Here is a 27,882-nt window from a genome sequence, read left to right as displayed (position 1 = left end):
CCCATTGATTTATCTGTTGTGTAATGGAATGTTTTCCATTCTTTGTGTATTTATATATTACATTATTTTCTTGTACACAATAAGGGCATTTATCATAGACAAATAACATTGTGCAAGTTTAAACATAATTATGTTTGTATGCAGAAATCTGCGAATGCATCCATGTTTACCAACGGCTATTATTTGATAAACTGCTTCGGTTCATTTTAACAGCAGTTATATTAATAAAGTACATGACGTGTTTAACGAGTTCATAAATTCATTTGAAAATAGTGATAGGATGGCATAAGGGTCTTTATTTAACTATGCTGAAATTATTATTTAAGACCATAGATGATCGCCAATTATTGAGTTAAATGGATTATTAGATGGATTTTAAAAGATAATTAAAGGTAAGATACTAGTTCGAATGTGTTTTGGTTTTTGTTTGTACTTTTGTCGTTCCCTGTTCTCGGGGATATGATTAACATGGGGGCCATTGATGAAGTGGATCACACAAGGCATACCCATAACATTATGTATAAAAAACACGTTCTGCGCGTCCTTAAATTCGTCGTCCGAAGTCGGAAAACGCATTGCCCTGTATATTTAGTCAAATTAAGTGTCAGTCGCTGCAATTGTCTGTTAACTCGTCGATAGTGTGCGTGTAAAATCTATGTTGACATCGACATCATTTTGTCAGGAGCAATCGCCGCCTTGTTGGATTTTGATCATTTTCTTTTGAAAATAAAATGAATTATATTCAAGTAAAATCTTCTTTTCGCGGTCGTAATGTGTTACAATTCGCATGCTGCGTTAAATTGAATCGAGGCATATGGTGATATTTTTACTAGTTTTACAGTTTGTGTGTGATTTTTTTAAGACTATTTTGCGTACCAGAACAAATACATTTATATCACTACGCATGGTTACATTCGTTAGATTTTAAGCGATTTTTAAGAATTAATTAAAATAATTGTTAGGCTAAGGTTATTAAATCTAGTAATGTTAAATGTCACGTTGAAAAAAAATCAAATGGGATAAATAGAATACTAGGATTAGCGTTGAATACAGAGACGTTTATGTTGCTCGGCTCGAACACCGAAAGCGCTCGCCTAGGCTCGCGCTCCCGGCGTTCTAAGCCTCGGAACATAACCCTCTCTGCATTCAACACTAACCTAGTATTCTCTATGTTTATTTTTCGGTGGCCTTAACATTTTGTCAACAGATTAAATTCCAGACACACAAACAATCGTGACTAAATTGTCATTTTTAATAGTTCATTATCGAATACTTATATATGCATAACAAAGAATGTTTTGTCTTTTATGAAATAACAGCACGCAACAAACAACATTTTAATTTTCTTTGATTCATGGACAAAAGGGCATTATTCCACATAAAATTTAATTTTTCGTGTTATACATGATTATACGTGTAAAACTGATTAATTACAAGATATATTTACTTCTTGTGCAGTATACAACACCTTTTACACCATTATCCGTAATGTGACAAACGTTTAAGTAAAACTGATTTATTAACATAACAAATAAATTTAATTGATTAATGTTTTGCAATTTCAATTTATGTTCGTTGTATTTAACACCTTTCACACCTCAGGAACAGACATATTACCCGAGAAAAACACCGACCACAAGTTCAAAAGTGACGTTAAAGTGACCAATTTGAAAGGGGTCATGTCTATTATGGGAAGCTCAATTAGAATGATACCAGAGAGATAATAGCTATTTTGTATCAAACCCTGTCAATCAGACATTTTTAGTTTCTTTAATAACGTCATCGCATTCCGATTCAATCGATGCGCCAATACAACTAATTGTGCATTTTCAATTGCATGTTACCGAACGTTTCTCATATATTTGGTACTGCACTACATTTTTTATATGCTTGAAGTGGCCCACGTTTTCCATGGTGGGTATATGATGATTTACGTTTCAGCAATGCTTTTTGTGTTTTAACAACAGTTATTCCATTTTTAAATTATTTATTTATTTATGCATGCGATTAAATAACAATGAACGTTTGTTTGCAACTTAAACAAAATAAATTATTTTACAAACATAACAAATATATTCTTAATGAACAAAAAAGGGCATTGTTAGAACTTTGATAATGTAGTCGCACAATTTGATATCCATAATAATGGCATTTCTTGTATGATATTTCTGATTAACATTAATTCAATGATATTTTACAGCTCTATGTGAAATAGCTCGATTAGCACTTCTTAATGTGAACTATCCGCACCGCCCCCCCCCCCCCCCCCCAATAAAACAGCGGTTGCCTACACTGGGTATAAGCGACCTACTGTGGGGATCCCTGTCTTATCAACGCAATAAGGCGGCATTTGGCTACGTTACTTCAATAATTGTGCATGAATTTTATGTACATTAATGGTTTATTTATTCCCATAATCAGCGATACATGCTGTTGAAAAAATGAAGCATATCATAAATACAGCATGAGAAGAAGTTCGGCTATACAGAGAATTACTGTATGATTTATTGATTATGCTATTCCACAAGTAAAGGAAAGTAAATTATAACACATGCAAATCAATTAATCAATGAAATGTTTTCGTTTTATCATTGCAATATTGATAAATTTCGATACTTTACGGATACGTTTTACAGACTTTGTTGGCATAATTTGTTTATATAATTCTATGTGTTAAACGAAAGTTTCATGTTGCATTCTGACCTTAGATCTCTATAAATCGGACAAATACCTAGGAAATTAAATTCATATTCAATCGTACCAGTAGTACACTCTTTACACTCAAGATAACTAACGTTAATAATATTAAATTTTCCTCTTTCTATTTCAAAGTGATGCGAACACAATCGGAATATAATCAATGCAATTCTGTGTTTTTAATAATCTACACAATTCAAGTAGGTTCCAAACGAAATTCTTTTTCAAATATGTTATAATATTTAAGCTTACTTTGAGACTCTTGATTTCAAACCAGGTTTGAATGTAAAGATCACGGAATCAGCGTTTAAGCATACAAATTTTATCGATTTTGTGATTCTGATGCAACCTTATATTAATTAAACCAAGTGAATGAAGTGTAATAAAAAATTGTTTTATATAAAGCGCAATCGGACTTTTAATTTAATGCAATCCATAATTATTTTTTTAGCGGCCTAGGGCAATATTCCGCGCTCGGCCGCTGATGGTGTTTTGTAATATATACAATAGTGATAAGATACAGTAGCAGACAACAGGCATCAGGTTGATAAGAAGGCGAGGAACTGAAGATCTTCTATTATTTCAGTCTTTAAGTCAACATTTTATTGTTACTTTTATTTTTTAAATGCACCAAATCTTAAAAATATTTAGTTTTGCTTTATTTTATCGTTAATTTATCTTCAATAAAGTTACTTTTTAAATCCATTCTACATTTTTTTGTTTGGCACTCTTGATTTTACACCAATACTAAAGGGCTCGTTCTTTACATGTGACCGATAATGTGAAGCTAGATAAAAAGTAATATAAAAGATAATATCGCAATAGAAAGAAAATACCGTAGAAAAAAAAAATAAAAAAATACTGTTTTGCCAAACGGACGACTTGTTGAAGCATTTCGCGTTGCAATGATGCGAGTCGAATCATTCGCGTATATCTTTTATAGAACCGACATGTCCGTTTTCTAGTAACCAAGCATTAATTTATATCGAAATTGTTATGGTTAGAGTTTTCGTTTGTTTGAAATCGTCAATATCCGTGATGGTGTAATTTAGTATACATTTAATTGTAACAAAACATTAGCTTCAACAATTTTTACTCCAGTAACTATTCATTTATGTCATCAACACTAGTAAAGGGGCTTTCATTTCAATTATGATCCAATTAACAGACTAGTGCAACAGTGTTACACAAGAGAGTTGTTATGAGATGTCACAAGTAACCAAGCTACCACCCCTGCAAATGTGACGATAGCATCAAATTCAACTATTAACTTCGCTTTAAGTTGCAATATTAATAAAATGCCTCTTAAGATGCCAGAACGAAAAAAACTAAACAAGTTGTGCGTCTATAATAATAAAACATTAGCACATTAGTCAACTTCGAAACGGAATTATATTTGTAATTATATAGTCTGTTACATTTCTTTTTTCGTATATATAAAGGAATCTGTAAGGTTGATATTAGCCAGCTATAAAACGTAAGTTATTTTTTGTATTATTACCAACTCGACTGTATAAATACAATTATGAAGTGTAGAGTTAAATCTAAAGACAAAATTCTATAAAAAAAAAATATCTCCAATTAAATGTAAGAATGTTTCATAATAATATGGTTTTATTAATACACAAAAGCAACACAAATCAAAGCCATTCTTAAACACTCACGATACGAACTACACAAACTTATATTATATACACAAACTGTTGACGCACATGAAACACTATAGGCACAATATACGCAATAAATAAGTTTTTGCCTGCTATCTCTATATTGGCTGCGTTTTCCTTCTATTTGTATATTGTCTGCGTTTTCCTTCTATTTCTATATTGTCTGCGTTTTCCAACGATATCTATATCGGTTGCAACAATGTCTATATTGGCTGCGTTTTATGCTGCACTTTGCAACGATGTCTATATTGTCTGCGTTAGAAACAATAATACGTTCAATCTACATTATACATGCATACATTTTATATAATTATGCTAATACATTTTTAATTACTCATGTGCTCATAAAAAACAAATTATTATGTCTTCATCTTGATACAGAAAATCATAATTCGTGTATAAATATACTGCCATTTTAGCGATAAAAAACGATAAGTTTTAAAATTGTATGGACCTTTACCACTTTCATACAAATACTGTTAATTAAAACCTTCGAATAATTGATTCAGTCATTCTCGAAGTGCACACGTTTTTGCCTTCTATCTCTATACTGGCTGCGTATTCCTTCTTTTTCTATATTTGCTGCATTTTCCAACGATTAGCTGTGTTGAAAACAACAATACGTTTAATCTGTACATACATGCATACAATTTACACATAATTATGTTTATACAATCAAAACAAATTATTATGTCTTCCTCTTGATACAGAAAATCTAAATACGTGTAAATTTATACTGCCATTTTAGCGATTAAAAGCATAATTTAAGTCTTAATTATTGTTTGGACATTTACCACGTTCATACATATACTGTTAATTTAAACCTTCGAATTATTGATACGGCAATTCTCTCTAATTTCACCCTTTTTGCCTTCTATTTTCATATTGACTGCGTATTCCTTCTATTTCTATATTGTCTGCGTTTTCCAACGATATCTATATTGACTGCAACGGTGTCTATATTGTCTGCGTTTTATGGTTCGATAACGCAGTCTGCAATTTGCAGTCTGCGCTAAAATCCGCGTTTTATACTGACCCGTCTTTTCGCCACGTAGAATATTTTAATACACGAAATACTACACTGATAATTAAGTATGCTGTGATACTATAGATATGATAAAACTAAAAATCGGGTAATGAAACGTTTGTGTTCATGATTATTTCAATAAAGTTATTCATATTCTCAGATTTCAAACTCTGAATTAATTGAATCATCAATTATTCATTTGAACAATGGGCATCACGCAAACATACACTTTCATCGATACAATCTATTTAAATAAAAATTGACATTTTATTTTAAATTAATAGATGCCGCGTGTTGACAACGCTAATTAAATTTTCTTACATCACTTAAATATTTTTCAAAAAATACACACGTTTTTATCTTAACAAATAAATGCAAACAACACATGTTTTATCCACTACGCCGTATAGTCTGGGCCGTATGATCCGCAACTGTTCAAATTCAAACAAGTATGTTGTTATTAATGTTAGTACAGCAACTTTTAATATTTTATTAAATTTATTGATGCATTATTGAAGAAAGTGGGGCATGAAATGAATATTTATGTTAACATGGTCCGCAAATCGGGTCTGTATGGTCCGCATATGTTCAAAATTAATCAAGTATTTTTTCATGAATTGGTAACAACTCGCCCCCTTAACGACTCGCCCCATAACGTCTCGCCCCATGTTTTATAACGATTCGCCCCACCTATATAACGACTCGCCCCACATATTTAACGACTCGCCCCATCATAGCTTATATGGTAGGTTTTTGTTTTAAATTCGTAATTGCCTGGTATATGTGATTCAATTTCGGTCATGTTTATGCTTTATTTCGATTTTATTGTGTTTAAACAAAAACGAAACAGTGGGTGGGTATGGAAAAATATCTCCAAGTATCAGGCTTTTTCTGCCAAATTTTTCATTTGCATAAATCGTTGAAAATATATTTGTCGATACTCTTTAAAACTATGGAATATTGTTTATAACAGTATTATATTATCTTTATTGAAGATCATTCCTTTGGAAAAAAGATTGTCTTGTCTTTTGCTTCAGGTATGTCGTCGTTGAAATGAGGCGTTATTATAGCCTAGATACAAGAGTCTGAGACGGCTTGGGAAATAAAACAAACTATAAATGTATTTCTATTACATATATTTGGATAACTTTAAAATGATAACAAAAAGGAATACACACGTGATTTTTTTTTTAAATTTTGGTTTGGGATCGGGTCCGTTTGCTTTGGGAGTGCCTCCGTTTTCTGGAGGCGCAGACAGTGTTAAAAAAAATCTGTTTTATATCAGTGATTTTTTCTGTTAATAGGTTTACCGAGTGGTACCACAATGGATAAGCAACCACAGGGTTATGGTATGTATTTGATTATGAAAAAACAACATTATTGAAGCCCATAGCTAACATTTACCACCTTTCTGCCATTTTCAGTTATTATTCCATGTTCAAATGAGCAATTTATTTTTGAAAGGACTTAAACTTTGTCATACTTATAGATACTATTTATACTCTTATGTAAATAGAAAATGTTTTTGCATTCCCACTCTCAAGGTATACCTTATAAAAATTCCCCATTCAGGGCCCTCTCTTGCCGCCAGGGGAAGTCACCCACATCCCTTATTAGGGGGAGTTCCGCTTTGTTTTTGGCGAAAAGGGGAATTTTAGAAGATCTTTTCACCAACCATTCAACACCTAAAATTGCTATATTTTAATGTGATTTACATAAATATACATTTAATCAAAGGTTAGTAGCACGATACAAGCTGGCAACATAGGACAAAAAGTTTAAATTTTTTTTTTTTTTTTTTTTTTTTTTTTTTGAGGGGGAATTTTTAGCTGAAAAAGGGGAAAAAAAGTATACTTTTTTCATGGGGGAAGCCGCCTTTATTCGGCGGTAAAAAGTGCCAAACGAGGGCCCTGCCATTCAATGTCAAAGGGCCAAGGCCCCATGAAAATGACAAGGACTGAAGGAGAGAGAATATGTCAGGCTTTTCCAGAGGATGTTTCCAGGCTCTGTGGCAAGGGTTTATTTTATATTATCTTACACATTTATTCGCCTGGGGAAAAGACAAGATACTATAATGTGTTTTGTAGGGAACTTTTGCCTAGTTTAATCCACACATATTTATTAGAATATTAATTTGAATACAGATGTACTTTTGATTCAGAAAAATATAGAAATATATGCATCTAAATAGATTGTATTGATTGGCTCTTGTGAAATGTTTTATGAGTCAGCTAATGATTGAATAATCAGAATGTTATCTTTTTTTGGCACTAAATTTTATTAGGACAAATTTGTTTATTTTTGGTTTCTTCTGTTTCGTGTTATCAGTGGACTTAGTCATTGATGATTGAACATATTTGAAACACTGCCAATATTTAGAAACAATAATCTACATGTAAACAAATTGATACAGATTTTTGTTTTTGCTAGTTCTCCGGAAAGGTTATTCCTTTAGTTTGTCTTCATATGCAGTAAATAAGTGAAGACATGAGCCTTTCTATATTTTATGCTTTAATAAATTGTATGCAAATTTTATGTATAGTCGCATTTATAATATTATACTATATACATGGTACATGTGACATGATGTCATTCTAGATACTTTTTTACCCGTAATACATGTTTTCATGAAATACACATTTAAACTATATATTTGATATAATCATTAAATTGTTTATCAAATGCAAAATTTAAATGATAATAAAACACAATGACACAGAGTTTTATCCTTAAATAGATGATGTGTATTGATCTAACAAAAATTACAATGAGGGCTGTTTATCTATTTGGCACAATTATTTTGTAGGTTTAATTACTGATAAAATGTTTAAATCATACAATATGATGTACATTGTAGTAAAGCGAATAGGAATTTTTGCCCCCTCCCCCCTTCGATTTGTATGCTCCAACCTTTAAAAATATGCCCCCATACCCTTTTATGCCCATCTTTAAAAGAATGTCGCACACATTTTTATCCCTTTTTAATTTGTCAATTTTGTCATGCATACAGACACACACAACGTGTTTTCATTTGATATTTATGATGCTATAAAAGATGAACATGCAGTATCACTTGATATAAACAACAATAAAGAACATACGTTATGGATGGTATACTGTTTACTACGAGACTATTTTTCCTGGAACTTGACTCAAACGAATCTTATTCTTTAAAACAGCTAAAGGTAAGTGAATAATATTTGGTTTAGTTTTGTCTGGTTTATTGTTGTCTTCTACTTAGTTTGTTTAAATCATGACCCTGAAGTAAAACTTTGCTCCAAGCTAGGGGTTACATGTGTTTTTGTCTACAATGAATACATTTAATTTTGTTCTAATACTGTCTCAGATTATATCAAATCTTTGCGCTACAGGGTCAGTGATTTTTTTTTGTCAAAAATAACAGCCTGTAATTGTTACAGGATGTTTTCAAATGTAGCAAACAAATACATTTCTTCCCAAAAAATCTTACCCAAATTTCCTACAAAAGATGCCAACTTTTCCATTTAATTTATTAATTGGTTTCTTGAGTTTATTTTACAAATGCATTTAAACATGCAATCATAAACAATCGGAATAATGTTGTTTATTATCATATTAATAATGTCCCATTTTTTTCGAATTTCCACAATTCACAGGCTTTAAATATAAAGCAAAAAAAATCGCTGGGAGTGAAAAGACCTTTATACAATTATAAAACCACATTTATAACGTCAACATCATAAAATCTGCACATCATAGTTTAGTTTCTTTTTAGTTTTAATTTGTTCTGAAACTGTCTCAGACATATCAACTTGTGTCATACAGAGTATAAAACTTGGATAAAATCCAGTTTTATGACAAACCTAACACAATCTTCACACAACAGTTTTGTTTGAACATATATCGGGTGAGCGACATGGGCATAAGACTCTCTTGTAATTGTGAGCATCTTATCTATGGTGTCACTATCGAGTTTTTTTATGTCCCCCACCCACTATAGTGGGGGACATATTGTTTTTGCCCTGTCTGTCTGTTGGTCTGTTTGCTCCAACTTTAACATTTGCAATAACCTTTTCAATATTCAAGATAGCAACTTGATATTTGGTATGCATGTTTATCGCATGAAGCTGCACATTTGAGTGGTGAAAGGTCAAGGTCAAGGTCGTCCTTCAAGGTCAGAGGTCAAATATATGTGGCAAAAATCGCTCATTTTATGAATACTTTTGCAATATCGAATATAACAACTTGGTATTTGGCATGCATGTGTATCTCATGGAGCCGCACATTTTGAGTGGTGAAAGGTCAAGGTCAAGGTCATCCTTTATGGTCAAACGTAAAAAAAAATAAAGCGGCGCAGCAGGGGACAAAGTGTTTCTGACAAACACATGCCGCACATTTTGAGTGGTGAAAGCTCAAGGTCAAGGTCATCCTTCAAGGTCAAAGGTAAAATAAAATCAAATCAAAGCGGCGCAGAAGGGGACATAGTGTTTCTGACAAACACATTTTTGTTTTCATTCAAAATTGGGTCCGGTAACCGGACCCATTCCCAATGGAAAAAAGTATATATTTTTCCCAATGGGAGAGCTCTAAAAATTCCCAATGGAAAGTTTCCAACAAAAATTTAAAAAATATTTTTTTTTTAGATCTCAATATTTTGTTCATCTCTCATCATCCATATAAGATCAACTTTAGTAAATATAATAATATAATACTGGACACAGTTGTAACTTCAATTTTGAAGCATTTGTTAGCAAAACAACAACAACACTAATTTCCCAATTTTAGTCAAAACGCCGCAAATTTTCCTAATCCAAAGGGAACTGGCCCCATTCCCAAAAAAGACACTGCTGTCTGTAGGAGTGAAGACTGTGCTACGTCAACTTTCAGTTTGTAACCACTTTATAGAGGCAACAATTTTCATCAAATCTATATGAAGCTTGGTCAGTAATTCGGAAGGGCAGTGCGAAAAATGTGCCCTTCCATTAAGGCCTAGCTGGAGCACTGAGTATGTTATCTGAACAAAATTATGTATGTATAGGCGGAAATTGAATCCCATTCAAGACTGATTTTTTTTATAAACATGAATTAATTTACTTGTCATTAGTTCTTTTATTTTGTTTGTTTAACTTAACATTTATTTCATTTATTTGTCTTCAATGTTTCATTGTTTATTTTCCATTTGAACCACTAAAACGTTAAAATAAGATTTTGTTCAATGCTGCAGCTACATGTATGTACTTCTTTCTTGAAATTTGAGGCGTGTCTAACTTCTGGGAAAACTGGGCTAATGCATGCGCAGACTGCACAGGTTATTCAGGAGCAACACTTTCTGTCTAGACTAGATGTTCATTTAGAAGAGACTTCCTGTAAGCAAACAAATTGAAACAATGTCTTAAAAGCAGAAAGTGTTGTACTTGATTAGCCTGTGCGGTCTGCACAAGCTTATCTGGGATGACACTTTACGCACAGTATTTGTTGATTTTAACCTTTTTTGAGTGTCTTCAGTGTCGTTTGTCAGCCATTTTTTTGCCTAATTGGGAAAAGTACCAGTACCAGCCTAATTGGTAAAAATTTGAGTGAAATTTAAACCCACGAAATTGGGAAAATTTGTGTTGTGTACCGGGTAGTCTTCACATTGGGAAATTGTTTTTATTTGCTCACAAATACTTTGTAATTGATAACTTAGTGTTGTCAAGTTGACAATACATTATATTTATTTACATGTAGGTTCAAGCCATAGAGCTGTATAGAGAAACTAACTAAATGTTGCAATTTATTTATAAAATCTTTAATTGGGATTTGTTGACATCAATTGGGAAATTTGTATTTTTTTCCCAATCGGGAATGTGCCAATTTTAGTACATGTTCTTATTAATGAAGGTAAAAATTAGCTGTATATTACATGTATTTCTTCTTAAATTTTATTTATACATTTATGCAAATTTCCCAAATACTCAATACAATTAAAAAGACAAAAGACAGACCGATCCTTATTTCATCATTTCAGTTTCATTATCAATTGTATTCGTATTTTTGTAACGCAATCTTGTTGTTTAAATACGATATAAAGCGGCAATTGTACTTGTCATGAACATTATTAGAGTATATAATTCAGTTTTCCTTGTTCTTAGGATCTTTTGATGGTAAGTTTTAGAGTTTTGATAATCTTCAGTTTCCCAGAGAAAACTTGCACAGCCATAACTGGTAATCAAAGAGAAATGAGAGTGCGCATGCACTTTTGTTCATAAAGATTACTTCGCCCCATTGGTTTAAAAAGGTACCATGTCACATTGAATTTAGAAGGCACATAGTTTCTTTATTTACCAATGGAGCACTTTTTCAAGATTATCTGATAAGATGACAATAAAACTTGGTGAGAAAACATAGAAACTTCAGTATGTGATAAATCAAATGAGTACAAAGGTATCATATGTCATTGAATCATGATTGTATTATTTATTATTGTTCCGTAATCAAAACCAACAGTAACTTACAAAGAAGAATATTTATGTACATGCACATTCAAATGTGTTCCTGTTAAATTGTAAGGAAAAAAAAAAAAAATAAAAAGTTAATGATACATGCACATGTTCAAAAAGTTCTTAATGTTTACTGGATTTTGTATTTTTATGCCCCCGGTAGGGTGGCATATAGCAGTTTAACTGTCCGTCACTCAGTATGTCAGTATATGTGTATGTCAGTATGTGTGTATGTCAGTATGTGTGTATGTCAGTATTTGTGTATGTCAGTATGTGTATATGTCAGTCTGTCCGTATGTCCGATAAAAAAAATTAACGTTGGCCATAACTTTTGCATTATTGAAGATAGAAACTTGATATTTGGCATGCATGTGCATCTCACGGAGCTGCACATTTCGAGTGGTGAAAGGTAAAGGTGAAGGTTATCCTTCAAGGTCAAATGTCTAATATATGGCGTCTGTCCGTTCGTCCAAAAACTTTAACATTGGCCATTAATTTTTCACTATTGAAGATAGCAACTTGATATTTGGTATGCATGTGTATCTCATGGAGCTGAACATTTTGAGTGGTAAAAGGTGAAGGTGCAGGTCATCTTTCAATGTCAAATGTCAAATAAATGGGATCTGTCCGTACGAAAACTTCAACATTGGCCATAACTTTTTCAATATTGAAGATAGCAACTTGATATTTGGCATGCATGTGCATATCACGAAGCTGCACATATTGAGTGGTGAAAGGTGAAGGTCAAGGTCATCCATTAAGGTCAAATGTCTAATATATGGCGTCTGTCCGTCGGTCCAAAAACTTTAACATTGGTTATAACTTTTTCACTATTGAAGATCGCAACTTGATATTTGGCATGTATGTGTATCTCATAAAGCTGTACATTTTGAGTGGTGAGAAGTGAAGGTCAAGATCATCCTTTAAGGTCAAATGTCAAATACATGGCGTATGTCCGTCCGAAAACTTTAACATTGGCCATAACTTTTTCAATATTGAAGATATCAACTTATATTTGGCATGCATGTGTATCTCATGAAGCTGCACATTTTGAGTGGTGGAAGTTCAAGGTCAATGTCATCCTTCAAGGTCAAAGGTAAAAAAAAATAAAAAATTCAAAGCGGCGTTCTAATGAAGCTGCACATTGTGAGTGGTGGAAGTTCAAGGTCAAGGTCATCCTTCAAGGTCAAAGGTAAAAAAATAAATTTGAAAGCGGCGTTCTCATGAAGCTGCACATTTTGAGTGGTGGAATATCAAGGTCAAGGTCATCCTTCAAGGTCAAAGGTAAAAAAAACAACATTCAAAGTGTTGCAATAGGGGGCATTGTGTTTCTGACGAACACATCTCTTGTTGACTATAAATTTACTTCAATTAACTGTTTTTGTTGGAGTCTCTAAATAATTTCGCTAAAGCTATGTTAATGTTATACAAGCTTATAACAATAATGATTTATCCTTGTCTTAGATAAAATATGACTGGTATTTTGCCGTGACTGCCACGTGTAAGCACTTTACACAACAACTTGATACCCTCTGTCGCTGTGCCATTCTCATAATCAAAGACGCATTCTGGGAAAACTGGACTTAATACACGAGTCTGAAGGAATACACAGTCTAATCAGGGAGAACAATCATCACCTAAACTGGATTTTGGTTAAAAGAGACTTCTGTTTAACCAACAATTTAGTAAAAATAGAAAGTGTATTCCATTTAATTTGCACATGCTCATCTTAGACTACACTAAATTAACGCACATGCATAATGATTAAGTCCAGTTTTCCCAGAACATGGCTTATTTAAAAGTAAGAATTAAACTACATCTATTAAGTATCGTTTAATGATTTACCTTTTTGTTATGTGATTCTACAATGAATACGAATATGGTAATTTCATGAAGTAGCCCCATCCCTTTGTGGCTTTTCGGCTTGAAAATGTCGCCCAATTGTTTTTTTCCTTAAACGATAAATGTGTGCTTTTCCTCAAAATGATTATCTGTTACCATGAATGAAAGGTGATACTGATTGAAAGCACTGGGTAAAATTCTTTCTTGGTGACAGATGTTCATAGATCATGTTTCTCAAATCAGTACATTTTAATCAGTTTCTCTAAAATCTAGATTTATTTGTGATACTTTGATTTAAAGAAATACACTTAAGTCAAGTTATACAACACATTGTTATATATACATTAAATGGCTTTTAAGCATGTTTGTTTTAGTGTATTTATTCCAGTAGACATCAAAATTTATGTTCAATATTCTTGTGTTTGTATTTATAAATTAAATGACCTGAAAGAAAATGTACTTAAATTAAACTGTCTGCCTATGTGTAGGTCATTCAAAGGTTAATGATGTGTTTGTCCGATTTCCTGATAACTTTATTTGCTTCTGATTAATACATTGCTATTACCACAAGTAATGCTGGGAATAATGAATCTTATGGAAAAAAAGATTTTGAATGCAAACAATTAAATATACAAGACATCTATTTTAGACGTGTAAATTATCTTGCAGTTCCCAGCAAGGTAAATTTTAAACTCAGTTTAAAAAGTTCAATCAGAAATTAAGTAAGAAATCACTGTTTACTTTTCGGCCATTATGAATAATAAATGTTTTGAATTAGATATATTTGTAAAACTGTTTAGACAGCAAAACTTATCTTCGTAGCCAATGTGGCAATAAAACTTTCAACATTTTATAGCCGGTTGCAATATTTTATAGTTGAATGTGATGTTATAATTATTTACAGTGACATATCCTGAAACATTCCTAATACACGTATTTCAGTAAGGGGTTTAAGTTGTAAACAATTAGTAGTGTGAACACTTCAATTCTATTATTGACACTTCCCAATGAGATATAATAGTATCCTTCTCAGCCTTTCAGATTTAGAATGAACAGTCATTAAGTGTCATCGAACTCGTAATCAGGAAGTCCTTCAAGTACATTTTTCCTTTCATACATGCTATCAAGTATTGATATGTTGTAGCCCTGTTAAACAACTGTTTGAAAAGCAATTGATTTGTAAATGAGACTATACTAAATCTGTGGTCAGCGATGTTATCCTGTATTAAGTACCTTTTACATGTACATTGTACTTTTCCAATTGAGGTAAAACTACAAAATTCCCTATTGCCATCTGAAAAATGGCCAAAAGGGAGGAAAATTGTGTAAATTTGCTTCCAAATGTGCATTAATTGCAAATGAACAAATACAATGAGCTCTTGAACATTTCAAACCCAAATGCATATAAATGAATATTAGAATTGGTTTGTGCAAGTAAAACCAAGCAATTAAAAATACCCTTTATTCCCAATATGAAGATTTTATGTCGGGAAACTTCCAGATTTCAGGTTTTTCACGCTAATTTTACCCAATTGGTACAGTAACGGTCTTTTTCCATGTTGGACAAATACAATTGCTGGTGGCTATAGCCTATATTTTTTAATAATTTTAAGATGGTACTCTGTGATAATTTTATCAACAGTGGAACAAATATTGCTTGTTGTAAAATTACCAAATTAAATTAACAATGCAGCAAGATTTCCCAATCATGATTATTTTTTATGTAATTGTTAAGGTATCATTTTACTTGCCAAAACAAGTATATGATAATAAATGTATAAGAATTAGAATAATTTTAGCAGTATCAATGTTTATTCAGGTCAATATCCAACTGTTTGTTTTGCTGGGAACTTTTCACTAACTGATTTGCCAGTGGGCCCTAGATAATCTTCGTTCAGAAAAGAATTTGTTTATACACAAAATTCAGTAAAAGCAGAAACTGTCCTCCCTGATTAGCTTGAGCAGCCTGCACAGACTTATCTTGGATGACAGTTTAAGTACATGCATAAGCCTTGTTTTCACAGAATGAGGCTAAATTTCAAACCCCATGTACATGTATTTTCCTCTTGTAGGAGCCCCCCAGCCAGGATACGGACAGCAGCCACCAGGTTATGGGGCACCACCTCCGGGCTATGGGCAGCCCCCTCAAGGTTACGGTCAGCCCCCTCAAGGTTACGGGCAGCCACCACAAGGGTATGGTCAGCCTCCCTACGGTGCTCCAGTCCAAGGGTATGCGCAGCCTGGGTATGGGCAACGAGGTAGTGTAGTTATCAGGCTTTAACAGTGAGTTGTGATGATGTTACTCATTGAAATTAGTAACTTCAATTTTTAACAAGAAATTTGATCACAGTAAGTTGTGTCAACTCTGCTTTAATTGGGTTATTAAGAAGCCTTTCCTTTGACAAATAAGGGAAGGTTAAAAGAGCCATATAGAATAACTTGTACAACCATTGTTGACATTTACATCCTTCAATGTAGCCGACACAAAGTATTTCATTAAGTTTGTAAAGAAAAATGTTATGGTTTGAAAGAAAAAAGATACACGAACAAGAGGGAACAAATTCATTTTAAAATACCCTGTGTTTTGAAAGAACAAAATGAATTAATTTAAATGTACTTTTCCGCTAAGAGGCAAAGTAAAAGAGGTATGTAACTCTCAGTCTATTCAAGTTTTATGCTGTTTGCTGCTCGTCAGTATCTTAAGGTTGGAAACTTGAATCTAGTAAGAAAGGTCTTAAATATAATTAGATTTTCTAAGGAACTACATGTATAAACACATCAAAGTGCTTATCTAAAAGGTGAAGGGTTAATTTTCCATGTGGTTACAGGAATCCCCATGCAGGGTCAACCCCAGGCATGGATGGCCAGACCCCCGGGCATACCAGGAGTACCCCCTGGCTTAGAGTACCTGGGACAGATTGACCAGCTGCTTGTGAAACAGCAAGTGGAACTCTTGGAAGGTATCAGCCACTTAGAAATGAGGCGAATGAGATTTTTTTATTTTACAATTGACAGATGGACAGACAGACGTCCATTGTGATTTCCATTATTTGAGACTTCTTCTGGGGAACAGGGCTTAATGCATGTGTGACGAGTGTCGTCTCAGATTAGCCTGTGCAATAATACTTTCTGCATTTATGAAGTTTTATGTATATAGGAAGTCTCTTCTATACACAAATCCAGTCTAGGCAGAAAGTGTCATCCCTGATAAGCCTGTGCTGACTACACAGGCTAATCTGGAACAACACTTTATGCAGATGCATTAAGCCCCATTTTTCCAGATCGAGGCTCTGGTTATTTGAATCACCATTTATGTCTGTCCATCTCGACTATCCATTAAAGCAAATTTGTTTTGAAAATGCTAAATTATAATTTGCTTGCCTTTTTCTTTTTGATATGAAGCTGTGCATTTTTGTATTATTATTTATTTCAAATATTTAAAAATGTTGTTTCTCTTAACAACTTAGATTGTCTGTACTATGCTTAAAATTTCTTCAATATACTAATTTAGCAAACATGTATATATCTCTCAAATTACGAAATTGCTAGATTTATATGGTGTAGCTGGCATTTTTGGGGGCAGAACTGGCCTCACTAAAGACGAAAATACTTTATATAAATTATATAGCGAAAGGACTGAAAAAATATTTTCCTCTAAAACAACATGGCCAATGATTTAATGTTTGTGAACAATGAACTATACATTACATGTTAACTATACACATTTCAATACATGTATATAGTGTTTGCATTATTTTGTTATTAAGTTTTGACTCGATGGGAAAGTGCCAACAAGTACAAGATACAGAACAGCGTTGGCCAGCAGGTCTTCTTTGCAGCTGAAGGTAAAACTACATGAAGCATTGTATAATTCAAAGGTTAATGAGGTCATTTTGCGTTTGAGGCTGCAATATGTGAGGACTTGAAGTTTGTCCCAGCACTCCTTTCTTTACTCACACAAGTGGGATCAAATTTGGAATGTTTAAATTTTAAGAGGTTGAACTTTTGTGTTGCATTCGGGTGGGGGGCTTGAGTGTCCTGTATGGTAGTTTACCAAGTAAACATGTGCTTAGTTGAAAAAGAACTGGCTTGGCCTAGGTGTGAAATATGTGTACTAAACCCTCCACTTACCAGAAAGCTCTCTAAATGTGCAGGGCTTTTATTGTTTGATTAAGCGTTTTTTGTCCACTACCGGTTTCACCGGAGGGGACTTAGGGTTTGTGCTATGTGTGTCCGTGGGTCCGTCAGTATGTCACACTTTTTCTGGATCCTGCGATAACTTTAAAAGTTCTTAATATTTTTTCATGAAACTTGAAACATGGACAGATGGCAATATGGAAATTATGCATGTTATTATATTGTGTCCATAGGTCAAGAATTGTGGTTGCTATGGCAACAAATAGACTAGAAATACTGCTGAAAATGGTGGATCCTGCAAACTTTCTGGATCCTGCGATAACTTTAAAAGTTCTTAATATTTTTTCATGAAACTTCAAACATGGATAGATTGCAATATGGACATTATGCACGTCATTTCATTTTATTCCTACTTCAACAATTTTGGTTGCTATGACAACAAATAGAAAAAACAATCTTACAACGGCGGTGCTGGTTAGGGGACTTATATTGCTTGGCAATAGTCTTGTTGGATCATAATATCAGGAGAGAAAAAAGAATATTTATCCATATTCCAGTTCAAAGCTCAGTCAACTGAGTCCTATGTGTCAATTTCTACATTTGTGTATGTTTATGGAAGTATGTCCAGAAATTGTATGATTAATATAATTGTTCACCTCTTTGTAGCGTTAGGGCAAACCTTATTATCCTTTATGTATTTGTAGGTTATAGTAAAATCATTGCAGTTATTTACTGGGATATACTTTTATGTCTTTTTAAAACTATTTAGAAATATTAGTACTGAAATGCAAAACATTTGTGAATACATGGCATTTTTTCTTCTTAAGCTAGGACCATATAAAGGCCTTTCTCCCGCAAGAGGAAAGCTATTTCCCCAAAGAAAATTTCTTTAAAATGATTACGTTTTATCAAAATTTGAAGCATTTTTTTCCTTTCTCATTTTTTTCAATATTTTTTTCCTCAAGATGGGAGGCCAGGTTATTACCCCAAATCAAGAAAAAAGCTCTGGCAAAGCTTCTGGCTAAGGTCAGTTTGGTTATTGTGGGCATGCAATAGAATGTTTGTAACGCTATCCCCAGCATGGGTTTACTTACAACATCACAGCCAAACATTGTGTTTTGTTTTTCAGAATCCAACATGTGTGCCAGGCAATGCTGTGGACCCAAGCGTAGCTTCACTATCCACATCACAGACAATTATGGAGTGGTAGGCATTCCTCTATTGAGTCTTTTTCTGGGATAACTGGGCTAAATGCATGTGCGTAGTGTCGTCCCAGATTAGAATTTACAGTTGCACACGCTGGTCAGGGAAAACACTTTCTGCCTGATTTGGATTTGTTTAGAAGAGACTTCTCTTTAACAATATTAAAAAAGGGAAAGTGTCGTTCTTTATAAGCCTCAATTAAAGGACTAGTTAAAGGAATCTCTGGCCTCCACATGGGGTATTCCACTTCATATACTCCTCAACCATAAAAAATCTCCTACTTAGAAAACCAGGGATAATAACTAAAATGAATGATTACTTATTAAAACCTCCCCCCCAATTTTGTTTGGGTCTTAATACAAACAATTGATAAGGATTTGTGTATCTATGGCTTGAGTGAGAAAGCATTACTTTTCACATGAAATACTATTTCCTAATGCCAACTGTGGAACACATATACTGTTTGATATAATTTTGGTAGCTATAACATTGCAATGTTGCTGATTTCTCTCAAACTATAACTCAATCATGACGCCGGTCTGTGTATAAATTCACAGGAGATCATTCGAGTGCACCGAGAGTTCAAGTGCTGCGCAGGCTGCTCGTGGTGTGCTTGCAGTCGGGGTTGTGCTCACGAGGTCACAGTGGAGTCTCCGCCAGGAACCCTTGTCGGATACGTTCTGCAAAAGTAGGACAAATGTGATATGTGGTGTGAAAAAAACATGGCTCAATGCATGTGGGTAAAGTTTCAGCCAGATTAGCCTGTGCAGTCTACACAGGCTAATCCAGGACAACACATTCCGCTTTTATGAAAAGAAAAGTTTAAACATAGACTCCTAGACAAATATCCAGTTTAGGAGGAAAATGTCTAGGAAAATACTTAACGCACATGCATTATGTCCTCTTTTCCCAGAGCACTGCTAATATTTTACACAGCAAGGCATTAAGATACATTATGCAATTACACAAATGTTGTTCTTTGCACATAATTGTATTTAGCCACCTAACATAAATTCCAAAACATGTATTAATGTACAGAATGCGGAGCTCTGCATCATGTTTCATGAAGCCCCATTATACAATAGAAAACATGGATTACTTGATACCGATTTGCATAGACCCTCTTTACAATCACAAAAATATATAACTGTTCACAAAGGCTCTTTTTGCCACATCATAAAAAAGCAAATATGGATCACTTTACACAAACTGGCTTGAAGTCTGTTTTTACCATCCATGCATGGATTACTTTACAGCGAGTTGCATTATGCCACATTATACAAACAAATAATATTTATGTTTTACTTTTCACACAAAAATGCATTAAACTACATGCAATATAAATGTACATAGAATGGCAATTAGTCACATATTACAAAAAAAAGTAAAACTTTACCAAGAAATGCAAAGAGGCCACATTATGCAATCATGAACACTTATGTTCAGCCAAGGCTGTTTTAAGTCATACACTGCAAATCCATCATAATTGGCTCTATTATAATACGGAATCCAATATAATGCAGATGGGTTTTAGCTCCTTTTTATTCTCCAACGTGTCCTTTGTGTTTCAAATGTTGTCTTGAATTTCAAATATGGCAGCGCCTATCTAGCTGATTGAATTATTGCTCTATTATAATTGATTTGAGGCTTATTTCCACTGAGTCATTTTACAGTTTAAGGGTGATAATCAATTGTTTCATGCCAATAAAGGTATGAAAAAGCATGTGTTTATACGTATTTGACATTTAAATGCTGAAACTTTTAATGTGCTTTCAATCTTTTGAATCGTCTATCTAGGCTTGTTCCTTTTGATTGTTATATCCATATATGTATGTATGCAGGCAGAGCTGCATTGAGCCCCGCTATGCCATCATGAACGCCCAGGAAGAGGAGCTGCTGACAATCAAAGGTCCGATGTGTGTCATTTCGGGGCCCTTATGCCCAGATGTGGAGTTCAACGTGAGGGCAATGATGATTTCATTTCCTTAAAATAAAATCTTGTCCCATAATTAATATATCTAATAAAATTAGGGAACTTTCTTAATACATTTTGAAGGCTTTATGTCAAACCTTCACATGCTGATGAGCAGCAAGCAGAATAATACCTGAACAGCCTGTGAGTTACTCTTCTTTTTTTTGCTAGTCTTTAAAAGTATTTTCACTTTGCATCTGAATTATAATGGCTGAAAGGTATTCTCTATTCATACTTATCAGTTACTCGGACATAAGCCAAATTAAACAAAGGATGAAAATTAGTAAATTTTGATAAGGAAATTTCTATTTTTCTCCACAATTTTCTTATTTAAAACCAATTAATTATCCAAATAATAACAATTTGACAAATTACAGCCATGACAAAGTTAGTTTAAGTGCAAGTCTCATAAACATTATTTTGTAATAGAACTAAGCATGCCTGTCATCTGCGACATAATATGAAAAAATGGGGTTAATGCATGTGAGTAAAGTTTCTTCTCAGTTAAGCCTGTGCAGCCTGCACAGGCTAATCATGGACAACATTTGCCGCTTAAACTGGATTTTTCTCTTAGAAGAGACTTAATTTAAACGAAAAATGCAATTTAAGCTGAAAGTGTTGTCCCTTATTAGCTAACATCTGGGATGTAACTTAAAGCACATGCATTAAACAGCCTTGACATTTCTAACTTTATGAAGCCATTGGGAAATAACGAACTATTAAGTGTAAACCTTTTACTGCTTAAAGTTCCCCTTCTAGTCAGTCCTTTGGAGTTTACTTACGGTTCAGCTTTGAAGATTAAAGTTGACTTTAAGCTCTTTAGCTTTAAGTTTTTATGAATTGAAGTATCGTAATTGGTCAAGCCTCTGGTAGGTTATCTTTTTGGCTTTAAACTTGTGTTCTAGATTTGGAAATTTTAAGTTGACAGAACACACCCTGTTTATGTTTTAAGCTAACATTCTTATACCCTGATTATCTTAAATGTTTGATGGCTTTCTGTTTCCCAACCAGTGCGGCCATTTGGCATTGACTATTTAGCTTGCAGTTTGCCAACAAGTCAACCATTTGTGCTTGAAGTTTCCTTAAAGATAATTGATTATTGACTGAGTACTTAGTGTGGTAGTATAAAATAGACTATATCTACCACCACTTGTATTATGAAATAGACCAAAGCTTCCTCCAACGCTATATCTGTACCTGTTCCTGATGCTACATTTTAATATTCAACTTCCTTGTGGTAACACAAATTGTGTAACACTTACCAGTAGGAGATACCAGTGCTCATTTGAGTTAAGGTTTATAAAAGTCACACCAAATAGATTAACAAACACAAATCACTTATCTAGAAGACATAGGGAATCAGTTATTTTGGTTGAAGATTCCCAACAGGTCAAGCAATTGAGCCGCGTTCTGGGAAAAATGGGCTTAATGCATGCGCGTAAAGTGTCATCCCAGATTAGCCGGTGCAGTCTGCACAGGCAAATCAGGGACGACACTTTCCGCTTTTATGACATTTTTCGTTTAAATGAAGTCTCTTCTTAGCAAAAATCCAATTTAGGCCGAAAGAGTCGTCCCTGATTAGCCTGTGCGGACTGCACAGGCTTATCTGGGATGACACTTTACGCACATACATTAAGCCCAGTTTTCTCAGAACAAGACACAATTGAATGTGAGTTTACTAACTATGTGGAACATGTGTTATGTAGGTGCTCTCCAAGGACGGGACCACGGAGGTGGGGAGGATCAGCAAGCAGTGGACCGGCGCCCTCCGCGAGTACTTCACCGACGCTGACAACTTTGGGATATCATGTACGTATGGTTAATCAGTTAACCACGAACACCACTGGGAATTCCTTTGACTCCTTACCATACTTTGCTCATGTAACCGAGACACACTCTTGGAAAACAGGGGTGTACGCATGTGCCTAAGAGTTGTCCCAGATTAGACAGTGTAGTCTGCACAGGCTAATCATGAATATTTTCTCTTTTATGGAATTTTGAATTTAAAGCAAGTCACTCCTTAACAATAATACTGTCATGACGGAAAAGTAGGTCCATCTTAAACAGGCTAATCAGGAAGGATAATAAATAAACATGCAGTAACCCCGTATTTTGCAGAGTGCAGCTTTTATATAACCCTTTACTACTTAGATATGTATTTTAATGCAATTGTAGTCCCTCAGATAGTTACATTTTATTAAATACCTTTATTACTAAATTCAAGTTTCATAGTCTTAATTTCCTACAGGTGAACGTCAAGATACTGATGAGCTGCAAACAGCATAAAACCTTAATAGACTGTGAGTTACTTGCAGGCTGTTCTGCTATTATGCTGGTTTCAAAAGCAATTTTCACTTTGCTTCTTTTGGGAGAAAGGGTTTAAAGGTATACAACTGAAACTAAGGCATATGTTTGAACAGGTTATATATCAAGTAAAACCGTGAATCCAATAGGTCGAGCAGATGTGCTAATGGCAGCTATCAGAATGTTGGTAGAAGTCTTAATGTTGCCAATGAATAAAACACCGAAGCGGTTTTTGCACCTTAGGATTAACCATAAATAGTTAAAAAAAATTAATAGGACGTGTTTACAAAATACGTCCATGCATAAATAAAGTGTGTAATGAAAACATACTTTAATAAAGTCTATGCTAATTTTATTCTGAAATTATTCCAAATGGTGTACATTTTCTAACTGATTGGCAGTCATCTTGTTAATAGATGTCAATGCTTAAGGCTATTCATTATGAGTCAAATTTTGTTCCCTATATCTTCTGTGCATAACCATTTTTCAGAGATGCAAAATAAAATACAGTGCAACACCAACATCATCTATCATTCTGCAAAAAGAGTTCAAAATTAAAACTTGTCAGCAATTGTTTTTTATTGATATCTTCATTGTAAAACAGATGCCTAATATTTTTTAAAGCAATAAATTAGTTGGATATGTTTTATTCACATAATTTGTGTAATAGCAACCACTGGTTCCCTGTTTTACAAAGTGTCACATACTGAAAGCCTGGAGCCATTCAATATAGTAGTGGTGATTGCCAATGGCAAACCGAAAAAAGATAAATGACTGACTTGTAAAAATATTGATGAAGTTGTAAATATTTTCATATAATATGCTTATTTGGTTTTAATAGCAATAAAATATAAGTTCTATCTAACTTATTTATTGAATATCAGATGATAAACATCAATAAATATATGTCACTTTGTATTTGAATGCATATTACAGACTGAAATCATGATTGAATTGCATCCCTTGTGTATGTATTATAGTATCTGATATTTTCCTTTGCTGAACCAGATTGTTCTGACATTTTCTAACCTGAAATCCAACTCATGCGGTCACCCTGTCTGTGTGACCAAGTTTTCCTTCTGTCCACCCTTGTGTCTGTCTGTGTCCACAAGTATTCCTTCTGTTCCCCAATGTGTCTGTCTGTGTGACCAAGTATTTCTTCTGTTCACCCATGTGTCTGTATGTGTGACCAAGTATTCCTTCTGTTCACCCATGTGTTTGTCTGTGTGACCAAGTATTCCTTCTGTTCATCCACGTGCCTGTCTGTGTGACCAAGTATTTCTTCTGTTCACCCATGTGTCTGTATGTGTGACCAAGTATTCCTTCTGTTCACCCATGTGTTTGTCTGTGTGACCAAGTATTCCTTCTGTTCATCCACGTGCCTGTCTGTGTGACCAAGTATTCATTCTGTTAACCATTGTATTTGTCTGTGTGACCCAAGTATTTCTTCTGTTCACCCATGTGTTTGTCTGTGTGACCAAGTATTCCTTCTGTTCACCCATGTGTTTGTCTGTGTGACCAAGTATTCGTTCTGTTCACCATTGTGTCTGTCTGAGTGACCACGTATTCCTTCTGTTCACCCATGTGTCTGTCTGTGTGACCAAGTATTCCGTATGTTCACCCATGTGTTTGTCTGTGTGACCAAGTATTCCTTCTGTTCACCCATGTGTTTGTCTGTGTGACCAAGTATTCCTTCTGTTCACCCATGTGTCTGTCTGCGTGACAAAGAATTCCTTTTGTTCACCCAAGTGTTTGTCTGTGTGACCAAGTATTCCTTCTGTTCACCCATGTGTCTGTCTGTGAGACCAAGTATTCCTTCTGTTCACCCTTGTGTCTGTCTGTGTGACCAAGTATTCCTTCTATTCACCCAAGTGTCTTTGTGACCAAGTATTCCTTCTGTTCACCCTTGTGTCTGTCTGTGTGACCAAGTATTTCTTCTGTTCACCCATGTGTCTGTGTGACCAAGTATTCCTTCTGTTCACCCATGTGTCTGTCTGTGTGACCAAGTAATCCTTCTGTTCACCCATTTGTCTGTGTGGCCAAGTATTCCTTCTGTTCACCCTTGTGTCTGTCTTAGTGACCAAGTATTCCTTCTGTTCACCCTGTCTGTGTGACCAAGTATTCCTTTTGCTAACCCTTGTGTTTGTCTGTGTGACCAAGTATTCCTTATTTTCAACCTTGTGTCTGTCTGTGTGACCAAGTATTCCTTCTGTTCACCCTTGTGTTTGTCTGTGTGACCAAGTATTCCTTCTGTTCACCCATGTGCCTGTCTGTGTGACCAAGTATTTCTTCTGTTCACCATTGTGTCTGTCTGTGTGACCAAGTATTCCTTCTGTTCACCCATGTGCCTATATGACCAAGTATTCCTTCTGTTCACCCATGTGTCTGTCTATGTGACCAAGTATTCCTTCTGTTCACCCATGTGCCTGTATGACCAAGTATTTCTTCTGTTCACCCATGTGTCTGTCTGAGTTACCAAGTATTCCTTCTGTTCACCCATGTGCCTGTATGACCAAGTATTCCTTCTGTTCACCCTTGTGTCTGTCTCTTTGACCAAGTATTCCTTCTGTTCACCCATGTGCCTATATTATTGCAGTCCCCATGGACCTGGATATCAAGATGAAGGCTACAATGCTGGGTGCTGTGTTCCTGATTGTGAGTATACCGGATACATTTTTTTCTCGGAGGTTCAAGCATTATGATGGATTTAAACTTTCTTATGGATACATTCCTTAAAATTCACACGAAGATATCAAGAAAAGTTTACAAGTACTGAATGAAATATAGAAATCACAAATTTTGAATCTTGGGATTCATTCTTGTCGGAAAAATGTATAGCAATGCCTATTTTAGTACTTGTCATACAATGTTTATACTGCGAAACTGATATTATTTTGAGACATACTTTTCATGGATTTGTGTTCATCAGCTCAACCACAAAAATAAAGAGTTCAACAAACAAATGTCTGAAGTCCTATTAAAACCTTATAAAAAAAATCCACAAATATAAAATCCAACAAATATGGTCGATGTAATTGATCCATGGAACTACATGTCATTGAAATGAATCCACACTAATGACCTGCGAGGTCTGTGGTATTTGCTAGCCTGCCATACTTTAGCCTCGCTTTGGGAACACTTAATGCATGTTCCCCAGATCAGCGTGTGCAGTCCGCACAGGTTAATCACGGAAACATTTTCCTATTTAATGGAATTTTTCGTTAAAATGAAGACTCTTCTGCACAAAAGTCCAGTCTAGGCAGATAGTGACATCCCTGATTACCCAGTGAGGACGACACTTTACGCACATGCATTAAGCCCAGTTTTCCCCAGAACAAGGCAATCTTAATGAGTTTTTAATTTGTATTGTGTTCCAGGACTTCATGTACTTTGAGCAGTCTGGGAACCAGAACCAGAATAACCAACGCTTTTAAAGTTCCTTCTGGGACAAACCTATGGACCATGAATCCAAACTCGAGTTATTTTGAGTTAGAAATTTGTAGAACCCAATCTCCTCTTTTGATTTTGCATCAAAATGACAATTTTGTGCAATGTTGTAATATTTCTTCTTCTTGTGTTGTAGCCTTGTAATAATAGTAGATGGCAATGTAAACTATAGTTTTAAAAGTATCATTTTTCAATATATATATTTAAAAAAAATTTGGAGGGGGGGAATTAATAACTTACAAATAAATTACAGAACACTTGCAATGTGTACAGACATGTATTTAAGATAATTGCCAGTGATTTATAGTGATACATGGATGATATTCATCTTTATATTGTAATAATTTTGTGGTTTTTTTATTATTTTAATATAACAGCATTATGTGTTTGTATTTTTATTTTTTTTATTGTATTTATGCCATGGTTCATATTTCATCCTACATTTTGCACCTTTAAGGTGTTTTAGTATTTCAAATTAGAATTTTATTTTTGCAAATTAGAAAACCATTTATGTATGTGTCCAAGAAAAAAAAATATCAATGATTTAACAGGGTTTATTATGTACAGTAGTTGAGTTATAAGCAAATAAAATGGCATCTGTTCTTGCCTAAGTCCAAACCAGCAACATGCTTGAATTTGCATACACTGAGGAACACATGCTTAATTTTATTTGTTGGTTGGTAGGGAAACACTTCTCATATTTCGTACTTCTCACTGTGTTATTTAGTGCACGGGCATATTTCGTATTCATTCCTTTAAAAAAGGACACAATTTAGTCCAATGTCAGCATTCTTTTCACTAAATGTCATTATTTCGACCAACTATATTGTTTACTTCGATTGTGAATTAATGTAAAGTGTTTATATTATGTGTAGTTACAACGTTATATTTTGTACTATATTAGCTTGCTAGTTGGCAGTGTTCAATCTGTAGTGTATTTTAACTCTTGCCTATGTGTTAGTTAGTGTTAATGAAGAATTAAACATAATTGATTGTTCAATCTCTTAAAAACATTTGCTGGGCCATGGGACAGAAATCGAGCATAATTAAATGCATATTTTTTCGCTTATCTTCATATTAGCCCCTCTCTGACAAAACGTGACTTAAGTCATGTGCATAAAGTGTTGC

General features: G+C 34.2%; 1 protein-coding gene across 2 annotated transcripts; it reads left to right on the top strand.

Annotated features, from left to right (window-relative positions):
* Positions 1–27,742, top strand: LOC127880658 (phospholipid scramblase 2-like). 2 transcript variants are annotated; one of them, XM_052427981.1, is made up of 11 exons: positions 1–392; positions 6,696–6,740; positions 15,764–15,949; positions 16,520–16,651; positions 17,459–17,536; positions 18,958–19,034; positions 19,589–19,719; positions 20,873–20,990; positions 22,710–22,812; positions 25,904–25,962; positions 26,685–27,742. In XM_052427981.1, the coding sequence occupies exons 2-11, from the start codon at positions 6,716–6,718 to the stop codon at positions 26,739–26,741; spliced, it is 966 nt and encodes a 321-aa protein (XP_052283941.1). In that variant the 5' UTR covers positions 1–392; positions 6,696–6,715; the 3' UTR covers positions 26,742–27,742. The 2 variants fall into 2 exon arrangements, with proteins under 2 accessions (XP_052283941.1, XP_052283940.1); XM_052427980.1 differs by lacking the exon at positions 1–392 and adding an exon at positions 2,742–2,897.
* Positions 27,743–27,882: the final 140 nt, after the last annotated feature.

This window comes from Dreissena polymorpha, chromosome 5 (genome assembly GCF_020536995.1).
Source record: "Dreissena polymorpha isolate Duluth1 chromosome 5, UMN_Dpol_1.0, whole genome shotgun sequence".
Classification (NCBI taxonomy): domain Eukaryota; kingdom Metazoa; phylum Mollusca; class Bivalvia; order Myida; family Dreissenidae; genus Dreissena; species Dreissena polymorpha.
The sequence above is the reverse complement of the archived record's forward strand: the minus strand, read 5'-3'. Positions and strand labels throughout refer to the sequence as shown.

Bases quoted from the DNA above. Each gene is read 5' to 3' on its own strand.
- LOC127880658 (XM_052427980.1), top strand. From the start codon at position 2,861: ATGCAATTCTGTGTTTTTAATAATCTACACAATTCAA. The intron at 17,537-18,957 runs GTAAAACTACAT...TTTGTTTTTCAG, and splicing joins GGTCTTCTTTGCAGCTGAAG to AATCCAACATGTGTGCCAGG. The intron at 19,720-20,872 runs GTAGGACAAATG...GTATGTATGCAG, and splicing joins GTCGGATACGTTCTGCAAAA to GCAGAGCTGCATTGAGCCCC.